The sequence below is a fragment of the Salvelinus namaycush genome, chromosome 3, assembly GCF_016432855.1.
Source record: "Salvelinus namaycush isolate Seneca chromosome 3, SaNama_1.0, whole genome shotgun sequence".
Classification (NCBI taxonomy): Eukaryota; Metazoa; Chordata; class Actinopteri; order Salmoniformes; family Salmonidae; genus Salvelinus; species Salvelinus namaycush.
Window position 1 is genome coordinate 48,967,750 of NC_052309.1, and position 17,888 is coordinate 48,985,637.

The 17,888-nt window shown below is 42.6% G+C and overlaps 1 protein-coding gene across 1 annotated transcript in view; it reads left to right on the forward strand.

Annotated features, from left to right (window-relative positions):
- The first annotated feature begins 3,433 nt into the window (after positions 1-3,433).
- Positions 3,434-17,888, forward strand: part of LOC120032065 (serine/threonine-protein kinase 10-like) — a 42,337-nt gene continuing 27,882 nt past the window's right edge. Inside the window, exons 1-2 of the mRNA XM_038978012.1 lie at positions 3,434-3,826; positions 14,512-14,676. Of these exons, the coding sequence (XP_038833940.1) occupies positions 3,668-3,826; positions 14,512-14,676 (324 nt within the window). The 5' untranslated portion in view covers positions 3,434-3,667. The remainder of the gene's footprint in view (positions 3,827-14,511; positions 14,677-17,888) is intronic.

A 17,888-nucleotide genomic window follows, 5' to 3' on the forward strand; every position in this document is an offset into this window, starting at 1 on the left:
TGTGCTGTTGATACATGTACTATGATTATTTGCCACCTAGTGGTGCTTGTGAGCTATAGAGTGCACCAAAATATATCCTTGTAACCTTGATCTTATATTGCATTATGCAAATCAATAATTATGAAACAGCTATGTATTTTGTACCTTACTGTAAACTGAGAATCCAATTTTGGGGACCGTTTCGGCAAAAGCCGAGGTTATGCAAAATTCCCCAATAAAACCCCTTTCTGTAGGCCTACATACTTTCCCCCATTGCTTTTCCCTTAAACTTGTGAAAACGTATTTGAATAAGAATATATGTCCATGATAAAAACTGTGCTGTACCTGTTTTGTTGTGGCCTGCTAATGACAGCTGTTTTTGCTTTCAATACCTGTCAGTGGCCACATGGAAGGGGTGGCATAGGCAGGTGGTACCCAAACTTTTTTGGTTACTGTACCACCAACTGAATTTTGCTCTGCCCAGTTGACCCCTGAAGTCCTAGTACCCCTAGTTGGGAACCACTGGCCTAGGCAACTTAAAGTAACTGTCCAGTCATATTCTGTTAATTCATACCAGTGGCAACCCGTCATTCAGGTCTGCCCTACCTGTATTGAGCCCCACATTTTTAACAAAAAATAAAATAAAAAAATGTTTGTGGGGGTTGCCTGTTCTGCATGTTATTTTGGCATTAATATATGTCACATATCATTGAGTTAATAAAGCCTCCATACAAACATGGTCTCTTTTTTGCTTTCTTGAGTAAGGCAGCTCCAAAATGCTGGTGTTTCAGCCTAGCTCTGTGCTTTCTGTGGTGGTGGTGGGGCAGCCAGTGGAAAATACGGAGCGTAGGGGTAGGTAATGTTCTCTAGTTGCGCCGTGATTGGCTCAGTGTTTTGTCACTCATGGGGACACTATTTCACTGCCAAATCTAAGGGTAGAGCTCGAAAATTCAAGCCCCTTGGGTGCTGTCATAGAGTTACATTAGAAGTGCCCATCCAAGAAGAAGAAGGCTCAAGGTCATTGGCCACAGATAAATTACTTAAAATCCTGTTCTATCTACAGTAGCTTTGATTGGACTGATCATGTCAACATCATACTTTGATAATCTTAGCTAGCAGTCATCATCATGAAAGTCAACAATCTACTGGCAAAACCTATTTAATCCTTGTCATATGAAGAGAAATACTGAAGAGAAATTATAGATAAAACATATCGGTGCTCATCGGCCATTGGACATAAACATTAGTTGTAAACACAGTTGTAAAATTCAACAATGAGTGGTTTGAAAGGAAACAGTGGCTAACTGCAAGCATTGCAAAGCAATCACTAGCCTGCTATTCAGTGGAGTGGGTGTGGTCCCAATTCTCGGTTCAAGGATCTCTTTTCCAAGCTTTAAATTCTAAATATTCAAAATTTGTCATATTGTCAATCCAGCATGATTTCTGCTGCACTCAAATCAACTGTTAACTCAGACCTGGGAAATCTGACTTCAGTGAGTTCAAGACAACTGGGAAAACATGTTTTGAACGGTCATCCAACTCAGAATTGTAAGTCGGGAACTCGGGCCTCTTTCTAGAGCTACGACCTGAAGATCACTGACGTAATCATGATTCAAATTTTTTTTTTTTTCAGAGGTTCCAGTTTGTCTTGAAAGCACAATATATCCAAAGAATGCCAGACTTTGACAAAGTTTGATGACAAAATTTGCCCACAAAGGACCATCGCGCCACCTTCCTGTTCAAGGTTCAAGTGAGCACAGCACAACAAGGTGAGTCCAAAAATGTATTGTATGCTGCTGCATAAATGATGTAATATGCCAAGGAGATGTGTATACTGTAGCTAAGAAAGTAATACTAAGTGTATGTTATGTAGTAAGCTGTTAGTAGGCAATGTGCCTCACTCAAATAATGTGTTCTATATTCCACTCGTAATTTTGCCTACTGTTCTTACTTGGTCGTGCACATGTAGCCTATAACCTGTTTTAGAGAAATTTTATCATTGAATATCGTAAGAGCTTTCATTGTCTGCTTATATGCCCCCTTTATTTATCCTACGGTTCTGACTTGGTGTACAGGGAGAACACTGTAAGAACAGCTCATGTTCTGAATTCTGTTGCTGTACATTTCAAAAGTGCTCAACAAATAGCTATATTGACTACATCCGTACTAGCTCGCTCATTAATGTCTTCATCAAAATTACAGATTGACTCTTATCCGCTTGTCGTCCCCTTATGGCATAGTTTGTACATCTCAATTGTCAGTAGAAACCACATTTATTTAAGCAAGTCAGCCATATCCGCCATGTTTTTTAAAGGCAGTAAATGATGCTGAATTAACTGTTTCGCTGCCAGACAAGGCTCTGCTGATAGCCAGGTGTAGCAGTGGTAAGGTGTTGGGACTGCTGTTGGGACTCTGCTGTTGGGACATCTTTATGTAGGCCCTAACAGTTTGTGGGCACCATTTGTCACCGTTATAGTGCAATTCATGTATTGTTTAGTGTTGTATAGTGTAGTGGCTTTGCTGGCATTCATCCCTCCAACATGTTTTTTGTTTGCCCCTCCAAGATTTACATGTTACAATCGCCACTGACTCATACCCAAATAATGTTGTTGACTCCAGTGGTGGTTGCTGAGGGGAGGATGGTTCATAATAATGGCTGGAACTGAGCTGATGGAATGGCATCAAACACATGGAAACCATGTGTTTGATGTATTTGATACAATTAAAGTGCCACCAACCTCCTGTGTTTGACTTATCCTATACTCATATTTGAGGCCAAAGCATAATTTGGAGATAAAACACTTCAAAAACCCCACCTATCTCAAACAGACTATTTCATAAATGCTTTCTATTTCGTCATAGAGAACGATATCATCCTCCTAATGAGCATGAGCTGGCCGATCAGCGGTCTTTTCACGTGAATATTTTTAATGTCCTGCATACAGGACACCATACTGTTGTTGTGGTATGCCCACACCATTCCAAAACATAAGAGCTGCTTTTTAACATAGTTAAGCTACTTACCATTTTGGGCAATGAAAACTATTTCACTTTTATTGTAATTAATTATAGGTCATATTTCATAAAAACCTGGAAACACTGGACAGATATTTTAAAAACGACATGCACATCTAACTGGAAGTGAAGTTATTTTAACTACATATCTTGCGTAAGAAGACGGATCTGCGCCCAGAAAACGACACTTCCATGACACTGGGAGCGCTGGGGAGCTATAGGCCTGTGCTACGTTCAAATATTATTATGAACTAGGAAATTCGTAAATTTTCTACTTTTTAACTGCTTAAACGCGGCACTTGTATAACTACAATCTATTAGCAAGTCGGACTTTTCCGAGTTTCCTAGTTCCGATTAGTATTTGAACATGGCAATAAGGTGGGGCTTCTGTCTTTTTACTCGGAAGCAACAAGTTATTCTCCATAACTGGTTACAGTGTTGCAGCAGGTGGTCATTGTGTGCAGTGGACAAGTCATGTGAATGGAAATATTACGTTTTAATATTTTTTTAATGACAACGCGTGATAAAATATTTTAGAACGTGTTTTGACGGCTTAATTTTCTTACTTGAAAGGTGTGTGATTATAAATCCAGGAGTGAAACTCAGAATAGTTGCTGTGTCTTGAGAAACGTGGTTTTATGAACCGCTTATATTGCATTTTTCGCGGCGAACCATGGCTTTCGCTAAATTCAGCAAAATACTTCGCCTGTCTAATTTTGACATAAAAAAGAAGGCAAAACAATATGAGCACGTTCATCGAGACATCAATCCTAATGACCAATGGGAAATTATCGGAGAGTTGGGTGATGGAGCTTTTGGAAAAGTTTACAAGGTAAGCAATATGGGTTTCAACATACTTTTAGTCATGTGGTGAATGTGGACACCTGCTCGTCAAACATCTCATTCCAAAATCATGGCATTAATATGGAGTTGGTTTCCCCATTGTTGCTATAACAGCCGCTACCCTTCTGGGAAGGCTTTCCAGTAGTTAGATGTTGGAACATTGCTGCGGGGACTTGCTTCCATTCAGCCACAAGAGCGTGAGTGAGGTCCGGCACAGATGTTGGGCGATTGGGCCTGGCTCGCTGTCAGTGTTCTAAATCATCCTAAAGGTGTATTCGATGGAGTTGAGGTCAGGTCTCTCTGTGCAGGACAGTCCAGTTCTAACACGCCGATCTCAAACTGTTTCTTTATGAACCTTGCTTTGTGCACAGTGGCATTGTCATGCCGTCAGCATGCGTGATTCAATCTTTTAGAACGTGTTTTTTGATGGCTTATTTTCTTACTTGAAAGGTGTGATTTAATCCATGTATTTTTTTTCCCGAATACTTTTTTATTCTAACAGGAGTGAAACTCAATATTTGATGTGTCTTGAGAAACTTTTAGTGGCCTTTTGTTTCCAGCACAAGTTTCACCTTTGTAATGATCATGCTGTTTATCATTAGTTTCTTCATATGCCACACCTGTCAAGTGGATGGATTATCTTGGCAAAAGGAGAACAGGGATGTAAACAAATTTGTGTACAATTTTGAGAGAAATAATATTTGTGTGTATGGAACATTTATGTGATTTGTTTTTATCTCAGCTCACGAAACCAACACTTTACATGTTTTATATTTGTTCTATGTATGTACAAGTCAAAAGTTTGGACAACTACTCATTCTAGGGCTATTCTTTATTTTTACTATTTTCTACATATTATAATAGTGAAGACATCATGAAATGAAACTACGAAATTACACATGGAATCATGTAGTAACCAAGTGTTAAACAAATCAAAATATATTTCATTTGCGATTCTTCAAAGTAACCACCCTTCACCTTCATGACAGCTTTGCACATTCTTGGCATTCTCTCAACCAGCTTCATGAGGTAGTCACCTGGAATGCATTTCAATTAACAGGTGTGCCTTGTTCAAAGTTAATTTGTGACAATGTAGGGGTGGTATACAGAAGATAGCCGTATTTGCTATTTTGATTTGTTTAACACTTCTTTTTTTTGGTTACTGCTGTACATGATTCCATATGTTATTTCATAGTTTTGATGTCTTCTATTATTATACAATGTAGTAAAAATAAAGGAAAACCCTTGAGTGAGTAGGTGTGTCAACTTTTGACTGGTAGTGTTTATGCATGTATATAGCCAATTGTGACTTTACAGCTGTCCTATCTAAGGGGAAATCGCTCAGTTCTGCCTCCAGAACAAGACTCATGACAAACGTTAACCTACAAGTGCTGAGGGATGGGCAGTAGGGAGTTGCTGGATTTGCACTGCTCATTAACCTCTGGAGCCCCATCACTGTATCCGCATAAGCATTTTGACCCTAGTCTAGAACTAACTGCATTGATCATCTTCGAAGGAACTTTTGTACCAATTTATTGTGAACTTTGAGAGATTGCTTTCTTTTGAAGGGCAGCACACTCTGATTTCATGCCCAATACAGATGGATCAAATCCTGTAGAGCTGTTGTACTAACTGGGCTCCATTTGGACCTCCCCAGGAGACCCCACTATTACCCTCCACTGTTTGCTTCATCCAAACCCAGCTGTGGTTTGGGTTATGGGTTTATATTTAATCTGTATCTTTTAGTCCTCACATTGCAACATGGCAGAAAAAGTATCTGCTCATGCCCAGTGTAGTACAGTGGGTGTCTTTGACTTAGGGGGCCAGTGGAAGAAGTGAGGCCTGACCAGAGTACAGTGCCCCCACTCATACCTTGTGAACAGGCATGTGAGAACACCATGTGGGATTTCACTGACGACACTGAAAGGAAAAATAACATGGAGCCACCCTAATAGAAATAAATGATGCCTTCAGTTACCCCTACCACCAAAATACACCACCTTATGCTGCATGTAGGCCAATTTTAACCGTGGCTATTGACCTAGCAATTTTCTGTCCAGAGGATACTTTAAAATCTCTTCATGTCTCATACCCTTTAGGACTCGGAATAGAATTTAGTATACTAGAAGATATCTTTGGAATGTCAAGTTACAATGGAAACAACACTTTTCAATAAAGACGGAAACATGTGACAACACTGTCTCTACAATGTTCCCCTTGGCTAAATGTGTTTTCCAGTCCCCAGAAGTCTGGCTGTCCTGGAGTGCTTGCGGAGGAGTCAGTGCTCCACACCTGGAGCAGTCGGGGTCAGGAGGAAAGCTATGGGCCGGAGGGGGGATGGAAACATCCTATGTGGCCCTCGGGCTACTGACTAATCAGTCTGTGGGATGGGGTCTCGGGGCTCCGCTCCACAGCCTGTCCAGACTTTGTCCCAAATGGTAACCTATTCCCTTTATAATGCACTACTTTGGACCAGAACCCATCAAAAGTAGTGCACAATATAGGGAATAGGTTACCATTTGGGACATATCAAGGAGTTCAGGAAGCCACCAGATGACTCCCATAACTACAAGTCAATTATACCAGTATGGAGGACACTTCTGTTCACTGCTCCAGGGCCGGCAAGATCTAGTTCAAATGTTGGCTGTAACAACTCCTTTTAGAACAGCTGTGAAACAAATCAACTTGTTGAGTCATCTGTTTGCTTGATCATTGCTGGTCACATGCTTCCTTTTTGATTCCAGTAATGTCTGGGAGAGTGTAGGTGTCAGTCTGGCCAGCCGCTGGCCTCATGATCTGGGTTGGCTGTACACATCCGGGTGAACAACAGGGCTTTGTTGACATTCTCTCAGGTTGTCATGGGGGTATCACGGTTAGGTATCACTCAGGTTAATGGGCCCCATTGGCCTGTCACTGTCACCAGATGGTAAGGAGGACCTAGTAGTCAGTGTCACGCAGCAGTAGTTAACTTAAAGCTGCTCTTTGAACAGTATACAGGTATCTGTATCTAGTCTGATGAACTAACCAGGAGGCGGGAGGCCTCGACTATCATTCTTAAAATGAAAGTGTGGATCAACTTGTTCACTTCTGAGACCAATGATTTCCCAGGGCTACAGGTAGTCATGACCAGAGCAGAGTTGCGTAAATCTCCCCCACATGACGGCTATTGCTGAGATGGGAGAATGTCTCACTTCCTGCTGATCCCTGTGTCAGAGCATGTTGTGTTTGCTGGTATGGCCGAAGCACAAGTGCCGAACGGTCCCTTTTACTTATTAATGGGACACGTGCTGCTGAGCAGGCTCCCTGGCTGCTGTTGCCTTGTACTGTGAGTTGCATTAGTTAGCGTAGCATTACCTGACAGCGCCGTCCCAATTGGTACCTTTTTACCTATATAATGCACTACTTTTGACCAGAAAGTAGTGCACTATGTAGAGTATAGGGTGCCATTTGGGACACAGATCAAGGGTTTTCCTGTAATACAGGAGGCCTGCATGGTGACAGCACATGTTTGTGCTCCAGGGCTGGTAATCTGTGGGGGCCAGCTGTGACTGGCCTGATAAGGATTCTCCTGTAGAGGCTTGTCCCCCATGACTCCCCAGCCCCCTGTCGGTATGTGGCAGGTTGTCTCAGTGGTGACTGTCTTGAGTTGGAGTGTGGGCGAGGGAGAGATGTTTTGTGAGCCTGAGAAAATCATGAGTTAACAAGTCAAAACTGGTTTTGGAATACATTGAAGCTAGCTTAAATCCGATTCGGAGCCTACTGTTAAAGCACAATACATGACGTAACAGCAGTGCTTTGAAAAGTAATCGAACGTATGCCTTTTTGTGCAGTCTATCAAAGCACCATGTTTCACGTTTTTATCAAGATGGGTGACATTTTCTACACGAGTGACTGGTACTGTACTATGTTTTATCCAGTCAAACATCAGCCAAATTTACTCAACCGCTCCATGTTCAGAGCCCATCTTAAGAGATGTGCTGTGGCGAGTTCTTCACTGGGGTTTTGAGCCCGAAACCTTTCATAATACCTCGCAGCGAAACTACCACATCCTGAAAGACGGCAGCACCGTACCTCTCTGGGTTCAAAGTTTGAACTTCCCTGCTGCGTCCCCCAGCCATGTTGAACAACTCTCTGTAAATAAAGATACAGTAAGAGTTTAACCCTGTGTGTAATCCTCAGCCTATTTTTAAACATTTATTTAACTAGGCAAGTCGGTTAAGGACAAAGTCTTATTTACAATGACGGCCTACCGGGGAACAATTCAGAATGACAGATTTTTTACCTTGTCAGCTCGGGGATTCTATCCAGCAACCTTTCGGTTACTGGCCCAACGCTCTAAACACTAGGCTACCTGCCGCCCCAAAATGTAAGACGAGAAATAAAATGTTCCCAGTGGAAAGGCAGGTAGCCTAAAGAACAGCACATCGGTGTCTACATACACAGCCAGCAGTGAAAGCTCCTGGAAGATTCCTGGAAAACGCTAATGATCATCCCTTCTAAAGCCAAAGCTTATTTGCAGAGGGCTTAGTGTACACTAACCAATCCCCTGGCGCCGTCTTCCTGCCTGCCATGTCTGTCTGCCCGGGGACTGATTTTGAGCTGTATGACCAACTATGATCTCCCCTGACCTGTCCTCCTGACCTCTGGGAACTAGAGCTAAGCATCCTGTGGAGACGAGACACATTTGGCATTAGTTCAAGAAGAAGATTGAGAGGAAGCGCAGCGTATGCCACAGATTGCATCTGGATGTGACATCTGTCACAAATTTCTCACATTTGTCACAAATGCCCCCCTATTCCCTATATACTGTCTGTAATATTATGTTCATCTTCTATATTCTGTTTACCTTGGCATCATTTACCAAATAAAATTCCGTGTATGTACACTACCGTTCAAAAGTTTGGGGTCACTTAGAAATGTCCTTGTTTTTGAAAGAATCACCTTTCTTTTTGTCAGTTTTAAAATGACATCAAATTGATCAGAAATACAGTGTAGACATTGTTAATGTTGTAAATGATTGTTATAGCTGGAAACGGCAGATTCTTTTTGGGGGGAATATCTACTATCTATCATTTGAAAAGGCTAATTGATCATTAGAAAACCCTTTTGCAATTATGTTAGCACAGCTGAAAACTGTTGTACTGACTAAATAAGCAATAAAACTGGCCGTCTTTAGACTAGTTGAGTATCTGGAGCATCAGCATTTGTGGGTTCAACTACAGGCTCAAAATGGTCAGAAACAAAGAACTTCCTTCTGAATCTCGTCAGTCTATTCTTGTTCTGAGAAATGAAGGCTATTCCATGCGAGAAATTGCCAAGAAACTGAAGATCTCGTACACCACTGTGTACTACTCCCTTCACAGAACAGCGCAAACTGGCCCTAACCAGAATAGAAAGAGGAGTGGGAGGCCCCGGTGCACAACTGAGCAAGAGGTCAAGTACATTAGAGTGTCTAGTTTGAGAAACAGACGTCTCAAGTCCTCAACTGGCAGCTTCATTAAATAGTACCCGCAAAACACCAGTCTCAACGTTAACAGTGAAAAGGCAACTTCGGGATGCTGGCCTTCTAGGCAGAATTGCAAAGAAAAAGCCATATCTCAGACTGGCCAAAATAAATAAAAGATTAAGATGGGCAAAATAACAGCCACTGGATAGAGGAACTCTGCCTAGAAGGCCAGCATCCCGGAGTCGTCTCTTCACGGTTGACATTGAGACTGGTGTTTTGCGCGTACTATTTAATGAAGCTGCCAGTTGAGGACTTGTGAGACGTCTGTTTCTCAAACTAGACACTCTAATGTACTTGTCCTCTAATGATCAATTAGCCTTTTAAAATGATCAACTTGGATTAGCTAACACAACGTGCCATTGGAACACAGGAGTGATGGTTGCTGATAATGGGCCTATGTAGATATTCCATAAAAAAAATATGCCGTTTACAGCTACAATAGTCATTTACAACATTAACAATGTCTACACTGTATTTCTGATCAATTAGATTTTTTTTATGGACACAAGTGATTTTCTTTCAAAAACAAGGGCATTTAAGTAACCCAACTTTTGAATGGTAGTGTACATGTAGTTGGCGAATAAAGGGGATTCTGATTGCACTACTTTTGAACAGAGCCCTATGGGCCCTGGTCAAAAGTAGTGCACTATAGAGGGTATAGATGCATTTGGGACGGGTGCGACCCACCCTCTATGGGTGCGACCCTCTATTGTCATTAGTATGTGTTCTTTCTGTTCAATAGGACACATGCCTTTGTGCTTATAGAGAACTCTGGCAGACTTCATGCAGAAGCCTAGTCCTATTCTGATAAATAGAATGGGATGATAGCCACTTATTTTGATAGAGGCTTTATTCTCAAGCGACTGACAGTTAACACCTACATTAGCTAGACCTGATATGCAAGTCATTCAATAATCTAACACGCAGCCCTAGTGCCCCCAGCCCAAAGATGCCGGAGATGTCTTTTTTTCTTTTCTTCAGTTTTGTCATAATGAGTAAGTCTGTCATCTGCAGACGGAGATCAAGATTTACGCGGCAGCCTGATGTTAACAGACATTCTAGACATCTTAATGGCAGGGCTAATGTTAAGCACATACATTATCTTGAGACAGGTTGGGGATGGGATCTGTGTCCTGTCAGTGTCTGTGTGTGTGCGTGTGGCACTGTGTGTGCGCTGGCAGAGTCCATACTACAGTGTACCAGCAGGCAGGCCCACGCCTCAGCACACCGCCCCATGCTTACTGTACGCTGATATCTGACACTATTGATTCAGCCTGGAGGTAATTGGCCCCAGGAGGCTGTGCCAGCAGCAGAGTGCAGAGACACACCACCCAGTGTGTCTGCTCTTCTCCTCTCACAGCCAGGTGTAGTAATCCGCACAGTCACTTCTCCAACTGGATCTCAGGCTTTCTCTGGCTTTATTTATGACCTCCGTGTTCTATTTGAACAGATTATCTCCTTAAGTGTTTTAGCATGATGATTTACTTTGGGGGGGCGGGGGGGGGGGGCAGCAGTGTGTGCGCTCACAGCCATGTACTCAAAAGGCAGGAAACAATAGCTGGTCCCTCGTTTTACTTCTTCAACCTCTGCCCCTTCGTGGAGCATTGGTGTTGTTTTTTTGTTGCAGCGAGAGATTGATAGACGTTTCTCATGGTGTGTCACAGACATACAGGCAGGCGGGCTAGCAGAGGAGAGGGGCCAGTGTCAAATCAGTTGTTCCTGACATCCATGGAGACGTTGGGCAAAACAAACCACCAAACAGTTGTTTTGTTCCCCAGTAGGATGATTGAGTTAGGGAGCTCAGCTTTGTACTTCTTCGCTACGATCATGGGAGGGAGACTCGGTGGCGTGAGCCTGTTTTGTAGCCGGTTCCCGCTTCTTTTTTTCTGTTAGTATAATTAGGTTAGTGTGATTTACACAGCTCTATCCTCAACCAGCACCTCTCCTCCCTCTGCATATTCCCTCCTCCAGTGGAGAGTCTCCAGGGCCTTGATGCCTTCCAGGAAGTCAGCGCTCCCTTGTGAGGCACAATGAGTGTGGAGGGGGGGGGGAGTTGGAGATCTTGGTTGTGGAGGCTTGTAAAGTGGGACTGGTAACATAACGTGGCGCCCTGTTGCCTCAGATGGTGGGAGCAGAGCAGGTTCCTGACGGTGGTGTTGAAATGCAAATGCTCAGCGACGCATTGTCAGATACACTAGCATGTCTCTCTCTCCTCACCAGGAAAAACGTTTAAAAACGTCTCCTCACCAGGAAAAATGTTTAAAAAAGGCCCTGGACTTATTCCAGGTGAGATCATGTGTTCAAGAGAACTCAGGACTGTAACTATGGTAGGCTAGTATCTCGATGCCTGACTGCAGTGTTTACTCATATGTTTTCCCACAGCCCCTTCAGATATTGGACCCCACCAGGCTGTTCAGTCTGCAGCCTCACAGCTCCAGGTCATTGGGAGGAGCTAAAGCCACATACACAAACCCAAACTAACCTGGAGGGTGGTGGCACAATTTTATAACCCTTCAAAATCCTATTTTCCCTTAACCCCATGACCTTATTAACTCTAACCCTAAACCTAATTTTAATCCTAACACTAGTTCTACCTTAATCCTAAACCCCCTAGAAATATAGCTTTTGACAATGAAAATGCCAGTCTCAACATCAACAGTGAAGAGTCGACTCCAGGATGCTGGCCTTCTAGGCAGAGTTCCTCTATCCAGTGTCTGTTCTTTTGCCCATCTTTTATTTTTATTGGCCAGTCTGAGATATGGCTTTTTCTTTGCAACTCTGCCTAAAGGCCAGCATCCCGGAGTCGCCTCTTCACTGTTGAAGTATAGAACACTTCTAACAAGTGTTCTATAATCACACTATTAGTTTGTATGTTACTGTCTGCAAACGGTTAGTTTGTCTTAGCAAGTTGTGGCAAAAATAAATCGTGTTATACGGAACCCAAACCGGCTGCGCACGTGCGCCATCGTGTGACATCGTGCATAAATAAATGCATTTTGTCCACCCAAACGCGATCACGACACGCAGGTTAAAATATCAAAACAAACTCTGAACCAATTATATTAATTTGGGGATAGGTCGAAAAGCATTAAACATTTATGGCAATTTAGCTAGCTAGCTTGTCCTATTTACTGTTGCTAGCTAATTTGTCCTGGGATATAAATTTTGAGTTGTATTTTACCTGAAATGCACAAGGTCCTCTACTCCGACAAATAATCTACACACAAAACGGTAAACCGAATCGTTTCTATTCATCTCTCCTCCTTCCAGGCTTTTTCTTCTCTTGACTTTATAATGCGATTGGCAACTTTCTTAAATTAGGTGCATTACCGCCACCAACCTCATTTGTCTTTCAGTCACCCACGTTGGTATAACCAATGAGGTGGCACGTGGGTTCCTGCTTCTATAAACCAATGAGGAGATGGGAGAGGCAGGACTTGCAGCGCGAACTGCGTCAAGTTTTAGCCCTTGGCAACGCAGATGCTTGTTGGCGGGCACGCAATAATTGAATAACATGTATGTCTACATTTATTCTGTTAGCCGCTAATCGCTAGTTAGCTGTGAGTCAGAGATGGTAGCTAGCTAATAATTTCCTGATACCAGTGATGGTGTAGGCTTAAATCAATATGTTTGTGCAACAGTATCTTCCAAATAAAAGAGGAATAGGGAAAACATGAATATGTTAGCTACATGAATTAGCTAAGAGAACATTTAATCTAGCCAAAGGTTATAGGGTCCGTGAGGAAACATTGACCAACACTTTGGTTTCTACCCTGTCACAATAACGCCTCCCTTGCTTTTACATTCATTGTCATGTCAAACAACACTTTATTCAAGGTGCCCATTATATTCTAACAATAGAATTAGAATAATCATTATATTTCTATGATTACAAGAGGTCACCCAAGTGCTTTGATCTAAATCACAAGTCAAATTGCAATTGCAATATTTGCTAAATAAAATGTGAAAAAAAAAATTGGGGTGGGGGGGGGCAATGTTGTGTAGAGTTGAACAGAAAATGCACAGTTGTTGGATTGAAAGGTATCAATCAATTAGAATGGACAAAGCCCCATTTTTGAAATCGCTTACAATTTATTTGTTGCCTCCCCTAGGGTCAATCATGACTCAAAGCAAATGTCAAACTTTTTTTAAATTATTCAAAAACATGAAATACTGCCATACTGTCCAAAAATATCAATATTTTGGTCATATTGCCCAGCCCTACCTTTACCCCTCATTCTCAGAACTATAACTGTGACACAAAAACATACTTTCCTTCTAGTTATGTGCTCACCACTGACTCACCCTCCTGTTTTGATGCTTGTGTATCATTCTGTTGGGGACATGTACAGTCTGTTTTTGTGTTTAACCAATGTGTAGTGCCATTTTCAATGTGGATGGGCTGGCTGGCTACAGTGGTTCCTCCTCCGCAGCTCTTATATGGTGTGGCGTTTCCTTTCCTGGTGTGCTTTTTAAAGTGCGGTTAAGTAACATTTTAATTAGACTCTTGTGTTTTGTCAGAGTTTTTGATTCTCCCAGGGCTTTGGTTGGGTTCTCTTCTCATGAAAGTCTTGCGCCGCTCTGAGAAATTCACTGAGTGGGCAGAGCCAAGATATGGTTTTGAAGTCTAATCTATACTGTCAACTGTTTCCAGTATTTTATCTATGTGAGGTGTAATGAAAACATTTCAGAAAATGGGATTAATTTGGCAATATATGACAGGCTCATGACGTATTCAATACATTTTTCAATTGTAGTCACATACATTCGTAATTCACCTCTTCTGTGTTTTCTAAACTAGGTGGTTTTCACAAGTTTAATTTCCTTCCTAACACCCCCACTAGTTTGCCACACTGCCGGGCCCCACCTATGATGTTTATTAGTATTAACCAATATAAAATTCACTGTCCTTGTATAGCCTGTTGAAACAGCCCCCTTGTGCAGAAATCATTTGTGTACTACCTGTGTGCTCGCCTTTTGCCATTTTACCAGTGTCTCAATAGATTATAACTCCTGTTAAGAATGAATCTCAAAATTCATATATGTTATGGCAATTTGAGAAGGCCCATTGACTGGATCTAGGCTTCTAAATGGCTCTATCCTCCATCACATGACAATCTTCTCCCCATTTTTTGTGTTATGTAAATGTTGACTCATTTGTCTTCTAGGCCAAAAATAAGGAGACTGGAGCGCTGGCTGCAGCCAAAGTCATTGAGACGAAGACTGAGGAGGAGCTGGAGGATTACATGGTGGAGATAGATATCCTGGCCAAGTGTGACCACCGCTACATCGTCAAGCTGTTGGACGCCTTCTACCATGATGCCAAGCTCTGGGTAAGAACTTAGGGGCCAACACAGTGGGCCGTGTGGAATTTGTTCTGTTACCCAACTCAATGGTTTAATCCCCTCCATAGCCCTCTATTACAGAATAGATTATGGTCTGACCTGATGGTGAACCCTATAGGTTACTATGAGGATCAAGCTAGATCTTTCAGTTCCTCCCTTTTGTAGGGTATACTTTATTTTAACTTTCCCCTGCTTTCTTATTATTGAATAGACGGCATGTTTTGCATGTACTTTGTAATCAGCCCATGTCTGCCAAGACAAACACAAGTGACCTTATTATGAAGCCGATAGACATGGCAGCTCTGCTTCTAGCTCCTAAGCAACTTTGCAGTATTATTTTTTGTGTGTGTTTCTTACAATTTTAGCTCAACGTTTTATGCGCTATTCCATACAGACGGAAATAACTTTCGGATATCAGTGGTGGTAACTCACCAGCATTCCGAATTGGCTATTTTGATCATACCCCCCAAGTCAATTGAACTTATCCCTAAGGGCTGCTCAAAGACGCCTTCGGCGGAGTGGAAGTTTATTCTGACTCAGGAGGCGTGCACACCATACACCACTACAGAGTATATAACTCGCTAATGTTCAGTCCCTGGACAATAAAGTAGACAAGCTCAGAGTGAGGTACTGATCAGGTACTGTAACATACTCTGTTTCACAGAATCATAGCTCTCTCCAGATATACTGTCCTCGTCCATACAGCCAGCTGGGTTCTCAGTACATTGTGCAGATGGGAATAAAGAACTCTCTGGGAAGAAGAAAGACTGAAGTGTATATTTCATGATTAACTACTCATGGTGTGATTGTGGTAACATACAGGAACTCAAGTCCTTTTGTTCACCTAACCTAGAATACCTTACAATCAAATGCCGACTGCATGACCTCACGAGAGAATTGTCTTTGGTTATCGTCACAGCCGTGTATATTCCCCCTCAAGCCAATACCACGACGGCCCTCAAGGAACGACACTGGACTTTGTGCAAACTTTCACAGCATATCCTGAGGCCGCATTTATTTTAATAAGGCAAATCTGAGGAAACGCTACGGAAGTTCTATCAACACATTGCCTGTAGTACTCGCGCTTCAAAAACTCTTGACCATTGTTACTCTGCCTTCTGGGATGGCTACAAATCAGATCACATCTCCATTCTGCTCCTCCCTTCCGATAGGTGGAAACTCAAACAGGAAGTACCTGTGCTAAGATCGATTCAACGCTGGTCTGACCAATCGGAATCCATGCTTCAAGATTCTTTTGATCACGCGGACCAGGATATGTTCCGGGTTGCCTCTGAGAATAACATTGACGTGGGGACTGAGTTCATAAGGAAGTGTAAAGGGGATATTGTTCCCACTGTTATAATTTAAAACCTACCCAAACCAAAAAATGTGGATAGATGCCAGCATTTGAACACGAAACTGAAAGCGCGAAACACTGCATTTAACCACAGAAAGGTGACAGGGAATATGGTTGAAACACAAACAGTCCAGTTATGTCCTTCGTAATGCAGTCAAACAGGCAAAACTACAGTACAGAAACAGTGGAGTCGCAATTCAGTGGCTCAGACACAAGACGACAATCACAGATTACAAAACCAGCCATGTTGCGGACAGCGATGTCTTGCTCCCGGACAACCTAAACTTCATATTCTCCCGCTTTGAGGATAACACCGTGCCACTGATGCGGGCCGCTCTTGTGGCCGACGTGAGTAAGACCTTTTAAGCGTGTTAACCCTCCCAAGGCTTTAGGCCCAGACAGCATCCCTAGCTGCGTCCTCCCGTCCTCAGAGCATGTGCAGACCAGCTGGCTGGAGTTCAATTCAAGCTCTCCCTATCCCAGTCTGCTGTCCCCACTTGTTTCAAGATGTCCACCATTGTTCCTGTAACTAAGAAAGCAAAGGTAACTGAACTGACTATTGCCTGTAGCACTCACTTCTGTCATCATGAAGTGCTTTAAAGAGGCTAGTTAAGGAACATATCACCTTACCTTACCTGAAACCCTAGACGCACTGCAATTAACATACCGCCCCAATAGATCCACGGACGATGCAATCGCACTGCACTCTGCCCTATCCCATCTGGTCAATAGGAATACCTATGTAAGAATGCTGTTAATTGAATACAGCTCAGTCTTCAACAGCACAGTACCTTCCAAGCTCATTAAGCTCGGGCACTGGGTCTGAATCCCGCCTTGTGCAACTGGGTCCTGGACTTCCTGACGGGCCGCCCCCAGGTGGTGAAGGTAGGAAACAACACCTCCACTACGCTGATGCTTAACACAGGGGGCCCCACAAGGTTGCGTGCTCAGCTCCCTCCTGTACTTCCTGCTCACCCATGACCTTGTGGCCACATGCCTCCAACTCAATCAAGTTTGCAGAGGAACCAACAGTGGTAGGCCTGATCACCAACAATGAAGAGAGCCTACAGGGAGGATGTGAGGGCCCTGGCAGAGTGGTGCCAGGAAAATAACCTCATTTTTGACAAAATGTCAACCAAATTAAGGAGCTGATCGTGGACTTCAGGAGACAGCAGAGGGAGCATGTCGCCATCCACATCGACAGGGCCTCAGTGGAGAAGGTGAAAAGCTTTTAGTTCATCGGTGTACACATCATTGACAGTCTGAAATGGTCCACCCACACAAACCGTATGCAGAAAAACCTCAGGAGGCTGAAGAAATGTGCCTTGTCCCCTAAGACCCTCACAAACTTTTAGAGGCAAATATTCGTAGGAACCTTTTGTGACTGAAGCCATTTTAATGGTACTATAACAGCTTACTCAATTTAATAAATATATATACTACGTATTCTACAGATATACTAAATATTCTATCCACATACTGTCCATAATGTTTATACATCCCATCACGTGTGTATCACACAGACACCGGACTCTGACATTGCTTATCTTAATTCCATTCTTGTACTGTTAGATTTGTGTGTATTGTTAGATATCTCTGCACTGTTGGAGCTAGGAACACAAGCATTTTGCTACATCCACAATAACATCTGCTAAATATGTGTATGCGACCAACATTTTTATTTGATTAGCTTTGAATCGTGCTGGTCCCGGACATAAACTATCCTAGGAATTACAAAATGGATGGGGGGGAAAAAGGGAAATAGTCAAACATCCAAGCCAACAAGTTACTAAAACAAATAATCACCGTTAAGACTGTAGCAACACTGTTATTCTGAACTCAG